At 38.8% G+C, this 23,370-nt stretch overlaps 1 protein-coding gene across 1 annotated transcript in view; it reads right to left on the bottom strand.

The window, feature by feature from the left end:
* lonp2 (lon peptidase 2, peroxisomal) overlaps positions 1–23,370 on the bottom strand; it is a 105,165-nt gene that overhangs the window by 43,084 nt on the left and 38,711 nt on the right. The window contains exons 7-12 of the mRNA XM_061917072.1: positions 22,136–22,230; positions 10,655–10,773; positions 10,431–10,570; positions 9,787–9,928; positions 7,765–7,915; positions 1,458–1,584 (exon numbers count right to left, since the gene is read on the bottom strand). Of these exons, the coding sequence (XP_061773056.1) occupies positions 1,458–1,584; positions 7,765–7,915; positions 9,787–9,928; positions 10,431–10,570; positions 10,655–10,773; positions 22,136–22,230 (774 nt within the window). The remainder of the gene's footprint in view (positions 1–1,457; positions 1,585–7,764; positions 7,916–9,786; positions 9,929–10,430; positions 10,571–10,654; positions 10,774–22,135; positions 22,231–23,370) is intronic.

The raw sequence follows: 23,370 nt of genomic DNA, 5'->3' as shown, positions 1-23,370 counted from the left end.
CCGTAAGAGCCATATAAAAAAAAATTTCAACACGGAACACAACTAAACGTGTGCATTTTTAAGTAAGACCAACATTTCTAGAGTATAATAGGTCTCTTATTCTTTGTAATAACATTGTTATTCTGAAGCTAACTGTGGAGGGGGCGTGGCCTGTGGGCCTGCAGCGAAGCAGGGTGTTGCCAGGATCGGCCTTGAAATCAGCGACAGATTCGTAGATGGCCCACCTTTGCCTTGTTATCTAATCACCTGTCGCTCTGCCAGGAGGAGAGACGGGGTTGGGACTGGAGCAAGAGCGCGAGCGAGAAGGAAAGAAGAAAAGACAATTGCTAGGAAGCAACTGAGAGACTTATTGAAAAATAAAACAATATTGTAACCCTGAAACAGGCTCTCATGTCGGTGCTTGGTGGTCTGAAGAACCCCCAGGAGGGCAAGCCCCGCACTAACCAATAATAAATAAATAACTTCTTACCATTAACGCAACTTCTTGAACAGGTGCGGTAGAAAACGGATGGATGGATTCAAAATGCATGAGAATTTTTTATATTTTGAGAGTTATTTTTAACACTGTGATTACAAGTGGAATTATTCATTACTTATCGTGTTACGCAATGTCAGCTCAGATTTATACGAGAGCCAGGTGCAGTCATCAAAAGAGCCACATCTGGCCCTACCCCTGCGCTAGAGAATGAAGAGTTCTGCATGTCAACATCTCCGTTCGGTGCCACACCAAAAAAATGCCAAAGCAACCATTTCCACATCAACACCGTATGAAAAAAATAGTCGACAACAGAAGGAGATAACGTCCGCAGGAACCTACCACATAGCGAAGGACATACACTATTTGATTTCCTATTATGCAGCTCATTTTTATTTGACAGTTATTGAAATATCTTGTGTGACATCATGCACAAAAGTGCACTTTATTTGTTTCACACTATTGTATTGGTGTTCTGTACAAAAAGTGCACTTTAATTTTGTGTTGTTTCGATACCTCATCTTAGTGACATCATGCACAAAAGTGCACTAATATCTTGTTTTAAAATGTCTCTGACAATCTTGCACTTTCTGTTTTGAAACCCCGCCTTCCGCCCGATTGTAGCTGAGATAGGCGCCAGCGCCCCCCGCGTCCCCGAAAGGGAATAAGCGGTAGAAAAATGGATGGATGGATAAATGTTTGTGCCACTGCTTAATAACTATTTAATAAACACACTTTTGGCTAAATAGATTAGTTGTGATTTCCCTCTCTGCATGATAGTTTAAAAGTAGCATATATTAATGCAGTATGAAGAAGAATGTTTTAATGTAGACACATAGAATCATCATACTGCTGTGATTATATGCATCAAGTGTTCATTCAAGGCTAAGGCAAAATATAGAGATATATATCATGTTTCATGACATGGCCTAAAAATATTGAGATATTAATAAAAGACCATAAAGCCCAGCCCTATGTGTACCTGCTTATAATCTCCTTGGTTGTGTCCGCTGGTAAATGCAGTTGCTCAGCTGTCAATCCGTGCTGCTCCAGTTGGTTTGGGATCAGGTGCCTGTGAGCTATCTCCACCTTCTCCTCCTGGGTGTAGCCTGGAACACACATTTTGAGATATGACGCTGTAAAATCAGTTGGCTTCCCCGGCGAGTTTCACCAATACTTTTTCTCAATTTAGTCTTGTCAATCAGGGTTTGTTGTAGGAAGTACCCCCGAGAAAGACAATATAACCTGGTCCCTACACACCGGAGCTCTTGTAAAAAGAGCTCAGCAGCGCATGCACTTTTTGCGTCGGATGAAAAGAGCACAGCTCCCTCCCCCCATTCTCACCACATTCTACAGAGGCACTATAGAGAGCCTGCTGACCGACAGAAACTCTGTCTGGACTGGAGCCTGCAATGCCTCAGACTGGAAGTCTCTCCAGAGAGTGGTGAGGACGGTGGAAAAGATCATCAGGACTCCTCTTCCTCCTATCCAGGGGATTGCAAAAAGCTGCTGCCTGACCAGGGCTCAGAAAATCTGCAAAGACTCTTCCCACCCCCACCAAGGACTGTTTTCACTGCTGGACTCTAGAAAGAGGTTCCACGGCCTCCGAAGCAGAACCTCCAGGTTCTGGAACAGCTTCTTCCCTCAGGCTGTAAGACTTGAAGGCATTATAATGAAATTATCCCCTCAACTCCCACCAAAATGGATTAACTCGCTGGAATAAAAAAGACAAACGTGGACGCATGTGAAAAAGTGCAATATATTTATCTGTACAGTAATATATTTATTTATACATAAACGTGGACGCATGTGAAAAAGTGCAATATATTTATCTGTACAGTAATATATTTATTTATACATATTTATTAATTCTATATATATTTATATATTATTTATACAGTTGTGATAAAAATTATTCAACCCCCACACAATTTTGGTGTTTTAGAAAGTTGGACATGTATTCCGTATTTTGCTAATAGTCATATCAAATAAAGATGTGTCAAATAGACAAATGCAACTTAAATTGTAACGCTGTATTTTACAAAATAGCAAAAAAGGACATTTTTCTTAATATCTCATTGACAAAATGATTCAACCCCCTAGTTCCGTGCATCTTTAGTACTTAGTAGAACACCCTTTGGCAGTAATGACATCCTTCAAAGGTGATACATAAGCGGACACAAGCTTCTTGCTACCATCTACAGGTATTTTAGCCCATTCCTCTTGGGCAAAGGCCTCCAGTTCATTCATATTCTTGGGCTTGCGTGCTGCAACTGCCTTCTTCAAGTCCCACCACAGCTTTTCTAGAGGATTTAGGTCTCGCGACTGTGAAGGCCACTCCAGAGTCTTCCAGCCCTTCTTCTGCAACCACTCTGATGTTGATTTGGAGGTATGCTTGGGATCCTTGTCCTGTTGGAAGGTCCAACGTCTCCCAAGCCTCAGCTTCGTCACTGACTTCATGACATTTGCAGCTAATACATCCTGCTAGGAAATAGAATTAATAATGCCCTGAACGCGCTGGAGATTCCAGGTACCTGAGGCCGAGAAACAGCCCCAGAGCATGATTGACCCCCCACCATGCTTAACAGTAGGCTAGGTGTTCTTCTCTTTGTAAGTTTCATTTTTTTGTCCTCCAGACATAACGTTGATTCATAGGCCCAAAGAGTTCCAGTTTTGTCTCATCACTCCATAGAACAGTTTCCCAAAACCTTTGAGGTTTGTCCAGATGATTTTTGGCATACTGGAGTCTATTTTCCTTGTGCCTGGTAGTCAGAAGTGGGGTGCCCCTGGGAGTTCTGGCATAGAGGCCTTCATCTCGTAGTGCGCGCCTTATTGTCTGGGACGAAACCTGCGTTCCCCACTCTGCAAAGTCCTGTTGTAGTTCCTCAGCTGTTACCCGGGGGTTTTTCACCACTGTATGCTTCAAATACCGGACAGCAGTTGCACACAGCATCCTCTTTCTACCACGCCCAGGTAGTGTTTCCACTGTGCCTTTAGCTTTAAACTTGTGAATTATGCTCCCAACTGTGTCTCTTGGAATGCGTAATGTCTTTGCTATTTTCTTGTATCCATATCCTTTCTTATGAAGAGAAATTACCTCCTCTCTTGACTTCTTTGACCACTCCCTGGACTTCACCATGTTGCAAATACACCATTGACCATCTACAAGAAGCTGAGCGTCACAGTCTTTTTCAATCAGTTTAATTGTTGCTCGTTATTGTTCTAATCACATCTACAGGTGTTTTCAACACCTGATTGAAAATACCTTATTCAAATTCTGTTCTTAAGAGTTATGATTTTCAAGGTGTTGAATAATTTTGTCAATGAGATATTAAGAGAAATGACACTGTTTGGTATGTTACAAAATATAATGTAATTCAAGTTGCATTTTTCTATTTACTGTAATGCATCTTTAATTGATATGACTATAAACAAAATACTCAATAAATGTCCTATTTGCTAAAACATCAAAATTGTGTGGGGGGTCGAATAATTTTGATCACAACTGTATATATTTATTTAATTATGTATGCACCTTAATGCTTTTTCTATCCTGCACTACCATGAGCTTATGTAACAAAATTTTATTCTTATCTGTGCTGTAAAGTTTAAATTTGAATGACAATAAAAAGGAAGTCAAAGTCTAAGAGAACCCACGCGACATGCAAACTCCACACTTTTTGGTGCATTTGAATCAAACCTGAGTCGTTTTTCCTGCTTAATCAAGCCAACTAATGTTGGCATGGTTTGTCTAAGTGGGAAATGAACCAATCAGCTTTGAGCATAATGCTGTCAGAACTACAGTAGGAGTGTAAACAGACTGAACAACACGCTATTGGTTTACTATGAGGGGTTTTAAAAGTGTGAGGCACTCCCCCCTTAAAAACGACATTAGAAACAGAAAAGAACCTCTCTTTAAAACCTATTATGATGATTTTAATCAACGTTTGAGGAGGAACTGCACTTTTTGGGGAATTTTTCCTGTAAGTCACTTTTCCTTTGGCCAGGTTAATGTCACTGTGGTTTTTGCTGAAACAGCAATTGATCCTATGTTAACTGACTTGAAGTTAATTTGTTTGCAGTGTTGTTCCCCTCATTGTGTACATGGTACCAGAACTTTGCAAGTTAAAAAAATGTTAAAAAGCCAGACAGCGGCCATGATTCCAGCTTGTGTTTATCATAATAAACAATCAAACTGAGAATGTAGCGGGGGGTGTATATTGTAGCGTCCCGGAAGAGTTAGTGCTGCAAGGGTTTTGGCTATTTGTTCTGTTGTGTTTATGTTGTGTTACAGTGCGGATGTTCTGCCGAAATGTGTTTGTCATTCTTGTTTGGTGTGGGTTCACAGTGTGGCACATATTTGTAACAGTGTTAAAGTTGTTTATACGGCAACCTTCAGTGTGACCTGTATGGCTCTTGACCAAGCATGCCCTGTGTGTGTGTGTGTGTGTGTGTGTGTGTGTGTGTGTAAAAGCCATAGGTATTATGTCATTGCGCCGGCACGCAAAGGCAGTGCCTTTAAGGTTTATTGGCGCTCTGTACTTCTCCCTACGTCCGTGTACCACTCCGTACAGCGGCATTTTAAAAATTCGTAAATTTTGCTTTTTGAAACCGATACTGATCATTTCCGATACTACATTTTAAAGCATTTATCGGCCGATAATATCGGCAGTCCGATATAATCAGACATCTCCAATGCCAAGCCATCATTCATTTTTTTCTTAGTTTTTTGTGTAATGTTTGAATTTGGAAAAAGTTTATTTTGTCTTTAGAATAAATCGTGTGTCAATTAAAAAAAAAAAAAAAAAAACTTAAATATCTTCTGGTAGCACTTTGGACACTCCTGATTTAAAACATTCACAATTTTGTGACCTCGACTCACTGTCCTCCCGACAATTAGTGAATTCATGCACTGGTTTTGAAATCCTCCCTAGCAGTGGCTGTGTCAAACTCTATAATGTATGTAACTAGAGATGTCCGATAATATTGGACTGCCGATATTACCGTCCGATAAATGCTTTAAAATGTAATATCGGAAATTATCGGTATCTGTTTCAAAAAGTATAATTCATGACTTTTTAAAAACGCCAGACGTAGGGAGAAGAGCGCCGATAAACCTTAAAAGCACTGCCTTTGCGTGCCAGCCCATTCGCATAATATCTACGGCTTTTACACACGCACAAGTGAATGCAACCCATACTTGGTCAACAGCCATACAGGTCACACTGAGTGTGGCCGTATGAACAACTTTAATACTGTTACAAATATGCGCCGCACTGTGAACCCAAACAAAACAAGAATGACAAACACATTTCAGGAGAACATCCGCACCGTAACACAACATAAACACAACCAAGAAGTGAAGTGAAGAGAATTATATGTATATATTGCTTTTTCCTCAAGTGACTCAAAGCACTTTAAGTAGTGAAACCCAATATCTAAGCTACAATTAAACAAGTGTGGGTGGCACTGGGAGCAGGTGGGTAAAGTGTCTTGCCGAAGGACACAACGGCATTGACTAGGATGGCAGAAGCAGGGATCGAACATGCAACCCTCAAGTTGCTGACAAGGTTGCTCTACAAACCTAGCTATACCGTCCCAGAATCCCTTGCAGCACTAACTCTTCCGGGACGCTACAATACGGCGTGGCGCAGTGGAAGAGTGACCGTGCGCAACCCGAGGGTCCCTGGTTCAATCCCCACCTCGTACCAACCTCGTCACATCCGTTGTGTCCTGAGCAAGACACTTCACCCTTGCTCCTGATGGGTGCTGGTTAGCGCCTTGCATGGCAGCTCCCTCCATCAGTGTGTGAATGTGTGTGTGAATGGCTAAATGTGGAAGTAGTGTCAAAGCGCTTTGAGTACCTTGAAGGTAGAAAAGTGCTATACAAGTACAACCCATTTATCATTTATCACTTATATACACCCTCCACCCCCACCTCAACCTCCTCATGATCTCTCAAAGAGAGCACGTCCCAAATTCCAAACTGCTGTTTTGAGGCATGTTAAAAATAATAATGCACTTTGTGACTTCAATAATAAATATGGCAGTGCCATGTTGGCACTTTTTTTCCCCAATAACTTGAGTTGATTTATTTTTGGAAAACCTTGTTACATTGTTTATGCATCAAGCGGGGCATCACAACAAAATTAGGCACAATAATGTGTTAATTCCACGACTGTATATATCGGTATCGGTTGATATCGGAATGGTTAATTAAGAGTTGGACAATATCGGATATCGGCAAAAAAGCCATCATCGTACATCTCTATATGTAACATTAATCGTGGATTGCGGTGGGTTCTGTCTTTCACTCGTTGGAGATGAGTTCTACACCACTAAAGACACAATCATCCATCCATCCATCCGTCCGTCTCTTATCATCGCATAATTACACAGTAGTTTGGACATCTGTGTTGCTCAATCTTTTGCAATTTGTTCAATAAATAACGGAGATGTCAAATAAGAATGCTGTTGGTGGAAATCGGTGGATTGCAGCTGCCTTTAGCACCGAAACACAGCCGGTGTTTCTTTGTTTATTGTGAAGCTTTAACACAGAGCGGTCAAGCAAACATGTTTCTCTACGTCAACCAGCAAGTTTTTGGATGGGAAAATTGTGGTATAAAGTCGGCTCTTACCGGAGACTTCAGTGGATTACGCGACCTCATCCTGCAGCTCAAAAAGGCAGCTGTGATCTTGGCTCCTTGGCTTCTCTCAGAGACACTGGCGTTCACCGCAGCCCTCCAACTTTCAGTTATGACTTCATAATGTCACTAAAATACTATTAACACAATAAGCAGATAAGGGATTTTCCAGAATTATCCTGGTAAATGTGTCTAGTTACATCTGAAACTCTCCCACTGCCGCTGCCTGGAGCAGTCGCCTTTTCTTTTTTTTTTTTTTTTGTGCTTCACTCTCACTTTCCTCATCCACAAATCTTTCATACTCCCTCAAATTAATGGGGAAATTGTCGCTTTCTCGGTCCGAATAGCTCTTACTGCAGGTGGCTCACATTATAAACAATGCGAGGATGTGAGGAGCCCTCACACCGGTGACGTCACGAGCACATCGTCTGCTACTTCCGGTACAGGCAAGGCTTTTTTATTAGCGACCAAAAGTTGCGAACTTTATCATCGATGTTCTCTACTAAATCCTTTCAGCAAAAATATGGCAATATTGCGAAATTATCAAGTATGACACATAGAATGGACATGCTATCCCCGTTTAAATAAGAAAATCTAATTTCAGTAGGCCTTTAATCAACTAGAAATGTTTGGAGCTCAACTCACCGGGCACCTGCAGCACTTCCATTCTGTCCAGCAGGGCGGGAGGGATGGAGGCTGTGGTGTTGGCGGTGGCAATAAACAGCACTTGAGAGAGATCAAATGCCACGTTGAGATAATGGTCCGTGAAGCTGTGGTTCTGCTCCGGGTCCAGCACCTTAAGGGACAACATTTCGAGAAAAAAAATATACTAACTAGGGATGTCCCGATCCGATATTGATATCGGAAATCGGTCCGATATTAGCCAAAAAAGTGAATATCGGATTTTATCGGACTGAATCTAAAAACTCCGATATAAGCTGTCCATTTTCCGCTGCAGCACTTCTATAATAGGTGACTGGTTTGATCACACTCCAACACAGTAGGTGGCGGCAATGCCCCTTAATTAACGTTGGTGGCGGCCGCGGAAGAAGAGCGTCTCTGATCCAGCATGCACAGCCAACGTGATCACAACAACGACAACGCGTGTGCTCAGCAAAGTGTAGTGATGTCGGCTGTGTGGAAGTATTTTAACTTAAACTCGGACAAAGACGTTGGCGCTAAATGCACCATTTGTCAGGCGCAAGTGTCCCGTGGAGGGACAGAACCGGGAAGGTTCAATACAGGCAACCTCATCGCATATTTGAAAAAACACCACAAAAAAGAACATGAGGATTTTCGCGAGAGCAGCAAGGCAAAGCTACACACCTCTGGCTCGCTTCAGCAACCCACGCTGGCCGAAAGCTTTGCAAGACGTGACAGACTACCACGGTACAACAAAAAGGCAATGGCCATAACAGAAAAGATAGCCCAGTTTATTGTGCTTGATGACCAGCCCCTGTCGGTGGTGAGTAATGTCGGGTTTAAACGCTTAAAGGAGCACCTCGATCCTCGCTACATTATTCCTAACCGCCACTACATTGTAGACAAAACTATACCCCAGATGCACGAAGAGGTTAAAAAGTGTATTGCCGCACACGTGGAGAAGGCAAACGCTATAAGCTTCACCACAGAAATCTGGAGCTCAGACCATCGTCCGCTGTCTCCCTGCACAAGTGTGGAGAGTGAAAGGCTCTTCAGCACAGCGTCAATTATCATTGAGGAGCACAGGAGCAGGCTGACAGCACAGCATGCTGAAATGCTTATCTTCTTAAAAAAAAATCTCCACATTATGCTCGGACTGCAGAAAGTGGAGAAGGAGGAGGAGGAGTAGTAGTAAGGGTAGTCAGCACTGACTGATTATTATTTGTTTTATGCTCTTGCTATTAGAATGATATGTTTATTGTGTTTACACTATTCTTCAGTGAAGACTAAGAGTAATTACTACATTGTTTTGGGCATAGTCAGTCAGTGAAACTGGAGCTGTGAACTCTTAATTTAGAGCAGTTGGACAGTGGACAATATTGTGTTGTTTTTGTGTTTTTTGTCCCTGCCCACAGTTGTTTCCAACATATGCTGACAGTAAAAAGATTACTGAAGTGAACTTGAATTGTTTGCACTTTAAAACGTTTTTTGTTTTTTTTATTGGATTTATTTAGGTTATTTTTCAGGGTCTTCTAATTTATTTTTAATTTATTCTATTCAATTGTATAATTATGTTGGTATTAGTGGTTATTTTGCACTTTAAATATAACATTTTGTTTTTATTGGATTTGTTGAGGTAATACTCTTATGTTGAAGGTTAAAATTTATGTAACCAATTGGTTAATAATAAATGGGTCAGTTTTTCCTATACCTACTCTTGCTGACTATTGTTTTCTGTTTTAACACTACAACATCAGTAACAATAACATCACTTTATCAAGCCTTTTCTAACATTCTACAAAACAAAATAAGGAATAAATATATGTATGATTCGTGCCTACATCGTATCGTATTGATATCGGTATCGGCAAATACTCAAGGCTACAATATCGGTATCGTATCGGAAGTGAAAAAGTTGTATCGGGACATCCCTAATACTAACAGCTTCCTAAAGGCCAACGCTGACATGGCATTTATCTCCATGCGCAATGACAGAGTTTCATGAGGGATGAAAGAAAGGCTGACCTCCAGCAGCGCAGCTGCAGGATCTCCTTGCAGGCTCTTCCCCAGTTTGTCCACTTCATCCAGAAGGAAGACTGGATTATTGACCGCCGCTGTCTTTAAACCATTGATGATGCGTCCCGGCATGCTGCCTACATAAGTACGTCTGGGGGAAAAATAACATTTGAACTATGACAAGAGGAAAAGGGTAGGGGGTCGCAGCTTGCTGCGAGGTTTGTTCCCCCGGGATGCAAACGCATCACTCCGGACAGGACTTGCAGGTAGGAACATGATTTATTCATAGCAGGTTGCGTACAGCAAAACAATGAAACCAGGACGAGTGTGGCAAGAGAGGTGAATAAATAGCTCTCTGATTAGTGGTCGACAACAGGCGAGCGTGCCACTAATCAGAGGCAGGTGAACCTAATTAATCCCCATAGAAACCAAAAACAAACCCAAAAGTGCACAAAACAGGAACTAAGGGAGTCCAAAATAACAGAACATAACAAAAACATGATCCGGTCCAGGGATCATGACAATAGCGTTGACATGATATCGTTGACCGACTAAATTTGATGATTGTTTTGTTCATGCATTACCTTTATTTCAAACCAAATGATACCCAGCTGGTATGTGGCATTAAAAAGTGCACTCCTAAACAAACATACCTGTGTCCTCGGATGTCCGATTGGTCACAAACGCCGCCAAGAGCAATGCGGTGGAACTCTCTACCAAGAGTCCTCGCGATGGAGCGCCCCACGCTGGTCTTACCGACTCCCGGTGGTCCAACAAAGCAAAGGATGGGGCCCTGGCAACAAACCCAAAGATTTAGTCATTTCTAAGCTGGCGTTCAAACAGGCAGTAATTCACAAAGTCATTTAGAGAAAGGAACCTTCAGTGAGGCTTTGAGCTGCCGAACAGCCAGATACTCCAACACGCGTCTCTTCAGCTTGTCCATTGCATAATGATCATTATCCAGCAAAGTACGGGCAGCTCGGATATCCAAGCAATCTGTAGAACAGCGAGTGAAAAGGAGCGGTCATTTTGTTAGGAGAAAAAGCTCTAAATAATACTACGGAAAGAAATCATCTTAAATTGAAATGAATGCATTTCCACGAGGTTGAAATTGAACTTTGGCAGTATTGAGAGAGAAACCCCTGCATGAGACCAGAAGAATATTTATTTCTACACTGCAAAAACTGAAATCTAAGTAAGATAAAATATCTCAAATAACGGCGGTATTTGCTTATTTTCTGTCTGATAAGATCATTCTTCTCACTAAGCAGATTTTATGTTAGAGTGTTTTACTTGTTTTAAGGGTTTTGGTCCTAAATGATCTCTGTAAGATATTATGAATCAATCAGTTTATTTATATACACGTAGCCCTAAATCACAAGTGTCTCAAAGGGCTGCACAAGCCACAATGACCTTCTTAGTTCAGTTCTCACATAAGGGCAAAGAAAAACTCACAACCCAGTGGGATGTCAATGTGAATGATTATGAGAAACCTTGGAGAGGACCGCAGATCTTGGGGAACCCCCCACTCCCCCAGGGGAGACCGGATGCAATGGACGTCGAGTGGGTCTAACATAATATTGTAAAAATCCAGTCCATAGTTGATCTAACATAATAGTGACAGTCCAGTCCAAAGTGGATCTAACATAATAGAGGGAGTCCAGTCCATAGTGGATCTAACATAATAGTGAGAGTCCAGTCCATAGTGGATCCAACATAATAGTGAGAGTCCAGTCCATAGTGGATCTAACATAATAGTGAGAGTCCAGTCCATAGTGGATCTAACATAATAGTGAGAGTCCAGTCCATCGCGGATCTAACATAATAGTGAGAGTCCAGTCCAAAGTGGATCTAACATAATAGAGGGAGTCCAGTCCATAGTGGATCTAACATAATAGTGAGAGTCCAGTCCATAGTGGATCCAACATAATAGTGAGAGTCCAGTCCATAGTGGATCTAACATATTAGCCAGAGTCCAGTCCATAGTGGATCTAACATAATAGTGAGAGTCCAGTCCATCGCGGATCTAACATTATAGTGAGAGTCCAGTCCATAGTGGATCTAACATAATAGTGAGAGCCCAGTCCATAGTGGATCTAACATAATAGTGAGAGTCCAGTCCATAGTGGATCTAACATAATAGTGAGAGTCCAGTCCATAGTGGATCTAGCATAATAGTGTGAGAGTCCAGTCCATAGTGGATCTAACATATTAGTGAGAGTTCAGTCCATAGTTAGGGGTCGGGAACCTTTTTGGATGAGAAAGCCATACAAGCCAAATATTTTTAAAAGTATTTCCGTGAGAGCTATTTATATATATATATATAAATATATATATATATATATATATATATATATATATATATATATATATATATATATATATATGTGTTTGTATATACATATATGTGTATGTGTATATATATATATATATACACATTTTTTTTTTACACTGAATACAACTAAACGCGTGCATTTTTAAGTAAGACCAACATTTTTAGATGATAATAAGTCTCTTATTCGTTTTAATAACATTTTTATTCTGAAGCTAAGCAACAATAAATAAAATACTTCTTATCATTAATGCAACTTCTTGAACAGGTGAGGTAGAAACCAGATGGATGGTTTAAAATGCATGAGAATGTTTTATTTTTTCAACGTTATTTTTAAGCAATGTCAGATAAGATTTATCTGAGAGCCAGGTGTAGTCATCAAAAGAGCCACATATGGCTCTAGAGCCATAGGTTCCCTACCCTGCCATAGTGGATCCAACATAATAGTGAGAGTCCAGTCCATAGTGGATCTAACATAATAGTGAAGAGTCCAGTCCATAGTGGATCTAGCATAACAGTGTGAGAGTCCAGTCCATAGTGGATCTAACATAATAGTGAGAGTCCAGTCCATAGTGGATCTAACATAATAGTGAGAGTCCAGTTCATAGTGGATCAAACATAATAGTGTGAGAGTACAGTCCATAGTGGATCTAACATAATAGTGAGAGTCCCGTCCATTGTGGATCTAACATAATAGTGAGAGTCCAGTCCATAGTGGATCTAACATAATAATGTGATTCCAGTTCATAGTGGATCTAACATAATAGTAAGAGTCCAGTCCATAGGGTAGCCAACATAATCATAAGAGTCCAGTCCATAGTGGGTCTAACATAATAGTGAGAGTCCAGTCCATAGTGGATCTAACATAATAGTGAGAGTCCAGTCCATATTGGATCTAACATAATAGTGAGAGTCCAGTCCATAGTGGATCCAACATGATAGTGAGAGTCCAGTCCATAGTGGATCTAACATAATAGTGAGAGTCCAGTCCATAGCGGATCCAACATAATAGTGAGAGTCCATAGTGGATTTAACATAATAGTGAGATTCCAGTCCATAGTGGATCTAACATTATAGTGATAGTCCAGTCTATAGTGGATCTAACATAATAGTGAGAGTCCAGTCCATAGTGGATTTAACATAATAGTGAGAGTCCAGTCCATAGTGGATCTAACATAATAGTGACAGTCCAGTCCATAGTGGATCTAAAATAATAGTGGGAGTCCAGTCCATAGTGGATCTAACATAATAATGAGATTCCAGTCCATAGTGGATCTAACATGATAATGAGAGTCCAGTCCATAGTGGATCTAACATAATAGTGAGAGTCCAGTCCATAGTGGATCTAGCATAATAGTGTGAGAGTCCAGTCCATTGTGGATCTAACATAATAGTGAGAGTTCAGTCCATAGTTAGGGGTCGGGAACCTTTTTGGATGAGAAAGCCATACAAGCCAAATATTTTTAAAAGTATTTCCGTGAGAGCTATTTATATATATATATATATATATATATATATATATATATGTGTTTGTATATACATATATGTGTATGTGTGTATATATATATATATATATATATATATATATATATATATATATATACATACACTTTTTTTTTTACACTGAATACAACTAAATGCGTGCATTTTTAAGTAAGACCAACATTTTTAGATGATAATAAGTCTCTTATTCGTTTTAATAACATTTTTATTCTGAAGCTAAGCAACAATAAATAAAATACTTCTTATCATTAATGCAACTTCTTGAACAGGTGAGGTAGAAACCAGATGGATGGTTTAAAATACATGAGAATGTTTTATTTTTTCAACGTTATTTTTAAGCAATGTCAGATAAGATTTATCTGAGAGCCAGGTGTAGTCATCAAAAGAGCCACATATGGCTCTAGAGCCATAGGTTCCCTACCCCTGCCATAGTGGATCCAACATAATAGTTAGAGTCCAATCCATAGTGGATCTAGCATAACAGTGTGAGAGTCCAATCCATAGTGGATCTAACATAATAGTGAGAGTCCAGTCCATAGTGGATCTAACATAATAGTGAGAGTCCAGTTCATAGTGGATCTAACATAATAGTGTGAGAGTACAGTCCATAGTGGATCTAACATAATAGTGAGAGTCCCGTCCATTGTGGATCTAACATAATAGTGAGAGTCCAGTCCATAATGGATCTAACATAATAGTGAGAGTCCAGTCCATAGTGGATCTAACATAATAATGAGATTCCAGTCCATAGTGGATCTAACATGATAATGAGAGTCCAGTCCATAGTGGATCTAACATAATAGTGAGAGTCCAGTCCATAGTGGATCTAACATAATAGTGAAAGTCCAGTCCATAGTGGATCTAACATAATAGTGAGAGTCCAGTCCATAGTGGATCTAACATAATAGTTAGAGTCCAGTCCATAGTGGATCCAACATGATAGTGAGAGTCCAGTCCATAGTGGATTTAACATAATAGTGAGAGTCCAGTCCATAGCGGATCCAACATAATAGTGAGAGTCCAGTCCATAGTGGATCTAACATAATAGTGAGAGTCCAGTCCATAGCGGATCCAACATAATAGTGAGAGTCCATAGTGGATTTAACATAATAGTGAGATTCCAGTCCATAGTGGATCCAACATTATAGTGATAGTCCAGTCTACAGTACATCTAAGAAGGACAGCTCCAGACTTGAGAAACTGATCAGGCGGGCCGGTTCTACAATCGGAATGAAACTGGACTCACTGGTGACGGTGGCAGAGAAGAGGACTGTTGACAAACTAGTGAGCATCCTGGATGATGCCAGTCACCCTCTGCATAGCGTTATCAGTAGCCAGAGGAGCCTGTTCAGTGCTAGATTGCTTCATCCCAAGTGCAGGACTAATAGACTCAAGAACTCCTTTGTCCCACACGCCGTTAGACTGTACAACTCCTCTCTGGGACGGGGGACGGGGGGTATTAGGATGACAGGGGATGCAAAACATTAACAGTGCAATACGTTTTTCATAACATGGTCAATACTGCCTACTTTGTCTTGTTATATTCTTATTTTACTGTTATATTGTTATTCCCATTGTTTTTATTCTTTTCGTAATATTTCTCTATTTTGTTTCCATTTAAACCCCCATTATTTACTTTTTACTTTTTTCTTTAAATTGATCTCAACTCTGTACACTGCTGCTGGAATTTTAATTTTCCTGAAGGAACTCTCCTGAAGGAATCAATAAAGTACTATCTATCTATCTATCTATCTATAGTGGATCTAACATAATAGTGAGAGTCCAGTCCATAGTGGATTTAACATAATAGTGAGAGTCCAGTCCATAGTGGATCTAACATAATAGTGAGAGTCCAGTCCATAGTGGATCTAACATAATAGTGAGAGTCCAGTCCATAGTGGATCTAACATAATAGTGAGAGTCCAGTCCATAGTGGATCTAACATAATAGTGAGAGTCCAGTCCATAGTGGATCTAGCATAATAGTGTGAGAGTCCAGTCCATAGTGGATCTAACATAATAGTGAGAGTTCAGTTCATAGTTAGGGGTCGGGAACCTTTTTGGATGAGAAAGCCATACAAGCCAAATATTTTTAAAAGTATTTCCGTGAGAGCTATATATATATATGTATATATGTATATATATATATATATATATATATATATATATATATATATATATATATATATATATGTATATATATATATATATATATGTATATATATATATATATATATATATATATATATATATATATATATATATGTGTGTGTGTTTGTATATACATATATGTGTATGTGTGTGTGTATATATATATATATATATATATACACATATTTTTTTTTTACACGGAATACAACTAAATGCGTGCATTTTTAAGTAAGACCAACATTTTTAGATGATAATAAGTCTCTTATTCGTTTTAATAACATTTTTATTCTGAAGCTAAGCAACAATAAATAAAATACTTCTTATCATTAATGCAACTTCTTGAACAGGTGAGGTAGAAACCAGATGGATGGTTTAAAATGCATGAGAATGTTTTATTTTTTCAACGTTATTTTTAAGCAATGTCAGATAAGATTTATCTGAGAGCCAGGTGTAGTCATCAAAAGAGCCACATATGGCTTTAGAGCCATAGGTTCCCTACCCCTGCCATAGTGGATCCAACATAATAGTGAGAGTCCAGTCCATAGTGGATCTAACATAATAGTGAGAGTCCAGTCCATAGCGGATCCAACATAATAGTGAGAGTCCATAGTGGATTTAACATAATAGTGAGATTCCAGTCCATAGTGGATCCAACATTATAGTGATAGTCCAGTCTACAGTACAACTAAGAAGGACAGCTCCAGACTTGAGAAACTGATCAGGCGGGCCGGTTCTACAATCGGAATGAAACTGGACTCACTGGTGACGGTGGCAGAGAAGAGGACTGTTGACAAACTAGTGAGCATCCTGGATGATGCCAGTCACCCTCTGCATAGCGTTATCAGTAGCCAGAGGAGCCTGTTCAGTGCTAGATTGCTTCATCCCAAGTGCAGGACTAATAGACTCAAGAACTCCTTTGTCCCACACGCCATTAGACTGTAAAACTCCTCTCTGGGACGGGGGACGGGGGGTATTAGGATGACAGGGGATGCAAAACATTAACAGTGCAATACGTTTTTCATAACATGGTCAATACTGCCTACTTTGTCTTGTTATATTCTTATTTTACTGTTATATTGTTATTCCCATTGTTTTTATTCTTTTCGTAATATTTCTCTATTTTGTTTCCATTTAAACCCCCATTATTTACTTTTTACTTTTTTCTTTAAATTGATCTCAACTCTGTACACTGCTGCTGGAATTTTAATTTTCCTGAAGGAATCAATAAAGTACTATCCATCTATCCATCTATCTATAGTGGATCTAACATAATAGAGAGAGTCCAGTCCATAGTGGATTTAACATAATAGTGAGAGTCCAGTCCATAGTGGATCTAACATAATAGTGAGAGTCCAGTCCATAGTGGATCTAACATAATAGTGAGAGTCCAGTCCATAGTGGATCTAACATAATAGTGAGAGTCCAGTCCATAGTGGATCTAACATAATAGTGAGAGTCCAGTCCATAGTGGATCTAGCATAATAGTGTGAGAGTCCAGTCCATAGTGGATCTAACATAATAGTGAGAGTTCAGTCCATAGTTAGGGGTCGGGAACCTTTTTGGATGAGAAAGCCATACAAGCCAAATATTTTTAAAAGTATTTCCGTGAGAGCTATATATATATATATATATATATATATATATATATATATATATATATATATATATATATATATATATATATATATATATACACACATTTTGTTTTTACACTGAATACAACTAAATGCGTGCATTTTTAAGTAAGACCAACATTTTTAGATGATAATAAGTCCCTTATTCGTTTTAATAACATTTTTATTCTGAAGCTAAGCAACAATAAATAAAATACTTCTTATCATTAATGCAACTTCTTGAACAGGTGAGGTAGAAACCAGATGGATGGTTTAAGATGCATTAGAATGTTTTATTTTTTCAACGTTATTTTTAAGCAATGTCAGATAAGATTTATCTGAGAGCCAGGTGTAGTCATCAAAAGAGCCACATATGGCTTTAGAGCCATAGGTTCCCTACCCCTGCCATAGTGGATCCAACATAATAGTGAGAGTCCAGTCCATAGTGGATCTAACATAATAGTGAAGAGTCCAGTCCATAGTGGATCTAGCATAACAGTGTGAGAGTCCAGTCCATAGTGGATCTAACATAATAGTGAGAGTCCAGTCCATAGTGGATCTAACATAATAGTGAAAGTCCAGTTCATAGTGGATCTAACATAATAGTGTGAGAGTACAGTCCATAGTGGATCTAACATAATAGTGAGAGTCCAGTCCATAGTGGATCTAACATAATAGTGAGAGTCCAGTCCATAGTGGATCTAACATAATAGTGAGAGTAGAAAAAAAGGCATAACATTTTTATTTAAATTTTATTTGATTTGCCATTTATATTTTTTAAATTATTATTATTATTGTTTGAAACTGGATTTTGCACGTCACTAAAGTTATATAAGCCTTGCTTGTTCAATATTTAATGCAAAACTTGTTTGGGTCCATATTAAAAGGTTAATTTGTTCAACCTTGGCCCGCGGCTATGTTCCGTTTAAAATTTTGGCCCACTCTGTATTTGAGTTTGACACCCCTGCACTAGACTGTCTTAGAAGTGATCATTTGAAAATGTTAAATTTGAAAAATGTGCACTTAGAGAAAATATAAAAATAAAGTCTTGTATATTGATATTTATCTGTTTCTATGTATATTTGTTGTTAGAAATCATTAAGATGATCAGTGTTTCCACAAAGATAAATATCATGAATTAGTAATAATAACATAAAGTTAAAGGTAAATTGAGCAAATTGGCTATTTCTGGCAATTTATTTAAGTGTGTATAAAACTGGTAGCTCTTCGCATTAATCAGTACCCAAGAAGTAGCTCTTGGTTTCAAAAAGGTTGGTTACCCCTGCACTAGAATACCAACTGTTGCAAAGCTGTGTCATCAACACTCACAAGTATAAAACTACTTTTTTAAAGTAATAATTTTTTCATTTCAAGCATGGAATAGAAAAATCATGACTTTGACACAATTGTGTCTCATAATTAAAACAGATGACAGTCAAATAGACTTTGCTGATTTATTTTCAATGAAACAATACCCCGCCTTCCGCCCGACTGAAGCTGAGAAAGGCACCAGCGACCCCCCCGCGACCCCAAAGGGAATAAGCGGTAGAAATGGATGGATGGATGAAAACTAGGGATGCACCGAAATGAAAATTTGTGGTCGAAGCCAAAGCCGAATAAAATTTAAACGCTTGGCCGAAGGCAGAATACCGAATAATGACTGCAGTTTCTCACAATGTTTTTTAATATTGCATAAATAGCCCAGAATAAATATTTAGACATGTTTTTCAAATAAAGTAATTTTTTATTGAATATTGACATTTTTTTAATAATCCAGTAGCCTTTGCTTTTCAAAAAAAGCACAAAGTCTTTCATTTATATTAGGCCTTCAAACAAAACATGCATTCAAAAAAAAAAATAAAGTGCATTAAAGTGGATAAACCCACAACAAATGAATTGTCCTTTTGGCAAAAGTCTGCTTAGCCACAGTAGATATGCTAATAATGTAAACAGAAGGCTCAAGTAAATCTCAATTAAGTGTGTGCTTGTAACCTCTTACACTTATACAGGTAGCCTACACAACAGGCTAATAATGTAAACAGAGGCCCCACTAAATCTCAATAGGTGTGTGCTTGTAACCTCATACACTTATACAGGTACACAACATATCCCAACGTCACCGCGTCACTGCACGTTGGTTGATTGCGTCACCGCGTCCAAAAATTGCGTCACACGCCACTATTCGGCCTTGTTTTTAACTCATTCCACCGAAGGCCGAATGTGGCTTTTTTTGCCACATTCGGCCGAATATATTCGGTTACAGATTAATCGGTGCATCCCTAATGAAAACAATAGAAACCACATACTCATATAGTAGTACAGTTGGCACAGCACAGCAAAATGACAGTTAATATTTAAACATTTAACATGTGACATTTCAAACAATTTTAAACAGAAACAGTTCATGCACATACAAAAAAATTCTTCAAAATTACAATAAAAAAAAATACATGTATATATGCGCACTAGTGGACTGAAAGAGTACGCACTTGGCGCGATGATATCATGTTACGGATGAGAAAATGCATTTTTAGACCATATGATATACCTGAGCGGCTAGGGGGCCCTGAAAGTAACAAGCGGTTGCCTTGTTACCTTTTTCCATTAAGAACAATAAATTAGTTTTTAGTGTAAGTTTGCTGGTTTCAAGACACGTAATGCCGAGCGTATATCTTTATGTCAAGATAATGGCAATAGCATTTACTTAATTTAACAATATTTTTCAACATATTGAGCAAAAAGGTCTACTTTTTTTTTCTACCAAGAAAAGTGCACTTGTTATTAGTGAGAATATACTTATTTTAAGGTATTTTTGAGTTCATTTAGGTTAGCTAATTTGACTTGTTTTGGAAAGTCTTGACAAGCCACATTTTCTTGTTCTATAGGCAGATAATTTTGATTAGTTCAAATAAAACAACCCTCCTTTTTGTATTTTTTTTCTTGTTTTGGAAAACTGACTTTTTGTAGTGCACTGGACTACAAAAAGAAAATGTGGCTTGTCAAGACTTTCCAAAACAAATAAAATTAGCTAACCTCAATGAACCCAAAAATACTATAAAATAAGTATATTCCCACTAATAACAACTGTACTACTTTATGAGTACATACAGTATTTTCTATTGTTTAATTGAAAATAAAACAGCAAAGTCCATCTGGCTGGCATGTGTTTTAATTATGAGACACAATTGTGTCAAAGTCATGATTTTTTTTTTCATGCTTGAAATAAGAAATGATTACTTTAAAAAAGTTATTTTCTACTTGTGAGTGTTGATGACACAGCTTTGCAACAGTTGATATTCTAGTTTCAAGCATCTTTTACTCAATATAGGTCATCAAATCTCAGCAACAAGCTGTAATATGTTACTGAGATCATTTAGGACCAAAACCCTTAAAACAAGTAAAACACACTAACATAAAATCTGCTTAGTGAGAAGAATTACCTTATCAGACAGAAACTAAGTAAATATCACCCTCATTTGAGATATTTAATCTGACTTAGATTTCAGTTTTTGCAGGGCACTACTTTGTCAATTTTTTATTTCAAATTTTAGAGACTTATGCAGATCCCAAATACACAAAAACACTAAAATTAGTTTTTTTAAAACAGGTCACCTTTAAATCAAAGATGACGTTTGAAGGCCTACTGAAATGAGATGTTTTTATTTAAACGGGGATAGCAGGTCCATTCTATGTGTCATACTTGATCATTTCGCGATATTGCCATATTTTTGCTGAAAGCATTTAGTAGAGAACATCCACGATAAAGTTCGCAACTTTTGGTCACTAATAAAAAAAGCCTTGCCTGTACCGGAAGTAGCAGACGATGTGCGCGTGACGTGACGGGTTGTGGAGCTCCTCACATCTGAACATTGTTTACAATCATAGCTAGCAGCAGCTAGAGCTATTTGTACCGAGAAAGCGACAATTTCCTCATTATTTTGATCGAGGATGAAAGATTCGTGGATGAGGAAATTCAGAGTGAAGGACTAGGGAAAAAAAGTAATTAAAAAAAAGGGGGATTGCAGTGGGAGCGATTCAGATGTTATTAGACACATTTACTAGGATAATTCTGGAAAATCCCTTATCTGCCTATTGTGTTACTAGTGTTTTAGTGAGATTAAATAGTACCTGAATGTCGGAGGGGTGTGTCCACGGGTGTGTTGACGCCAGAGTCTCTGAGGTAAGTCACGGCAGCTGCAGCAGGACGGAAGCTCTGCTGATGTCTCCGGTAAGAGGAGACTTATTACCACAATTTTCTCACTGAAAACTGCCGGTTGACATGTAGTCGGGATCCATGTTTGCTTGACCGCTCTGATCAATAGTGAAGCTTCATCTTCGGGAATTTTAAACAAGGAAACACCTTGCTAAAGGCAGCCGCAATACACCGCTTCCCACCTCCATCTTTCTTCTTTGACTTCTCTATTATAAATTGAACAAATTGCAAAAGATTCAGCAACACAGATGTCCAGAATACTGTGTAATTATGCGATTAAAGCAGACTACTTATAGCTTGGATCGGGCTGGAAAATAATGTCCGCTACAACCCGAGACGTCAAACGCACGAGTCATCCTACCGCGACGTTTTCAACAGGATACCTCGCGGGAAATTTAAAATTAAATTTAGTAAACTAAAAAGGCCGTATTGGCATGTGTTGCAATGTTAATATTTCATCATTGATATATAAACTATCAGACTGCGTGGTCAGTAGTAGTGGCTTTCAGCAGGCCTTTAATTATTTCACTTTTTTTTTTTTTTTTACCTTTAGTGCTTTTGCTCCATGGAAGCTCGACCATTAAGTCCAAGTAGTTTCTCGCAACGGCGTACTCGGGCATGGACTGCGGCATCTTCACCAATCTAAATGCAGAGGAAAATACACAAGTCAATGCAATGCCATGTAAAAACTGATGGCTACAATAATTGTTTGGCTTCTCATCACTATTAGTGCACCATTGGGCGAGACAGCGGTTGAGCCCACATGTCATAATTACTTGCGTGTTTTGATTGATTGATTGATTGATTGGGACTTTTATTAGTAGATTGCACAGTACAGTACATATTCCGTACAATTGACTACTAAATGGTAACACCCGAATAAGTTGTTCAACTTGTTTAAGTCGGGGTCCACGTTAATCAATTCATGTTTGGGGGTGTTACATCATCTGTACAGACAGCAGCCATCAGACAGCCAGAATGTAAATGAAAATAACGAATGTGGGATTCACAATATTAAATATGAAGTATAAAACACTGAATATTGACGACATATGACCGTCACCCCCCCCCCTCTCGGTCGACATATTTTAGAATCAAACAAAATAACAAAAATGCAACAAACAGTCAAATATGAATGCGAAGGGTAAAAAAAACAAAACCCACCTCCAATCTGATACATCTGATATATCCTAAAATATTTAAACGGTGCAAAAGTATTACCAAGACATGTTCAAGGAAATGAATAACACCTCGAGTTCAAATTTGTGGACGCGGCCAAGCTGGCTTCATATGCATTTTGTTATAGTTGACATGTAGAGATGTCCGATGTTATCAGCCGATAAATGCTTTAAAATGGAATATCGGAAATTATCTGTATCGGTTCGGAAATTATCAGTATCTGTTTCAAAATGTATGACATTTCAAAATGCCGCTATGTAAACGGACGTAGGGAGAAGTACAGAGCGCCAATAAACCTTAAAGGCACTGCCTTTGCGTGCCGGCCCAATCACATAATACCTGCGGCTTTTCACACACACAAGCGAATGCCATGCATACTTGGTCAACAGCCATACAGGTCACACTGAGGGTGGCCGTATAAACAACCTTAATAGTGTTACAAATATGCACCACGCTGTGAACCCACACCAAACAAGAATGACAAACACATTTCGGGAGAGCATCTGTACCTTAACACAACAGAACAAATACCCAGAATCCGTTGCAGCACTAACTCTTCCGGGACGCTACAATATACACCCCCCCGCTACCATCCTACCCACT

This window comes from Nerophis ophidion, linkage group LG12 (assembly GCF_033978795.1).
Source record: "Nerophis ophidion isolate RoL-2023_Sa linkage group LG12, RoL_Noph_v1.0, whole genome shotgun sequence".
Taxonomy (NCBI): domain Eukaryota; kingdom Metazoa; phylum Chordata; class Actinopteri; order Syngnathiformes; family Syngnathidae; genus Nerophis; species Nerophis ophidion.
Note: the sequence above shows the minus strand (reverse complement) of the source record. Positions and strands in the feature narration are given on the sequence as shown.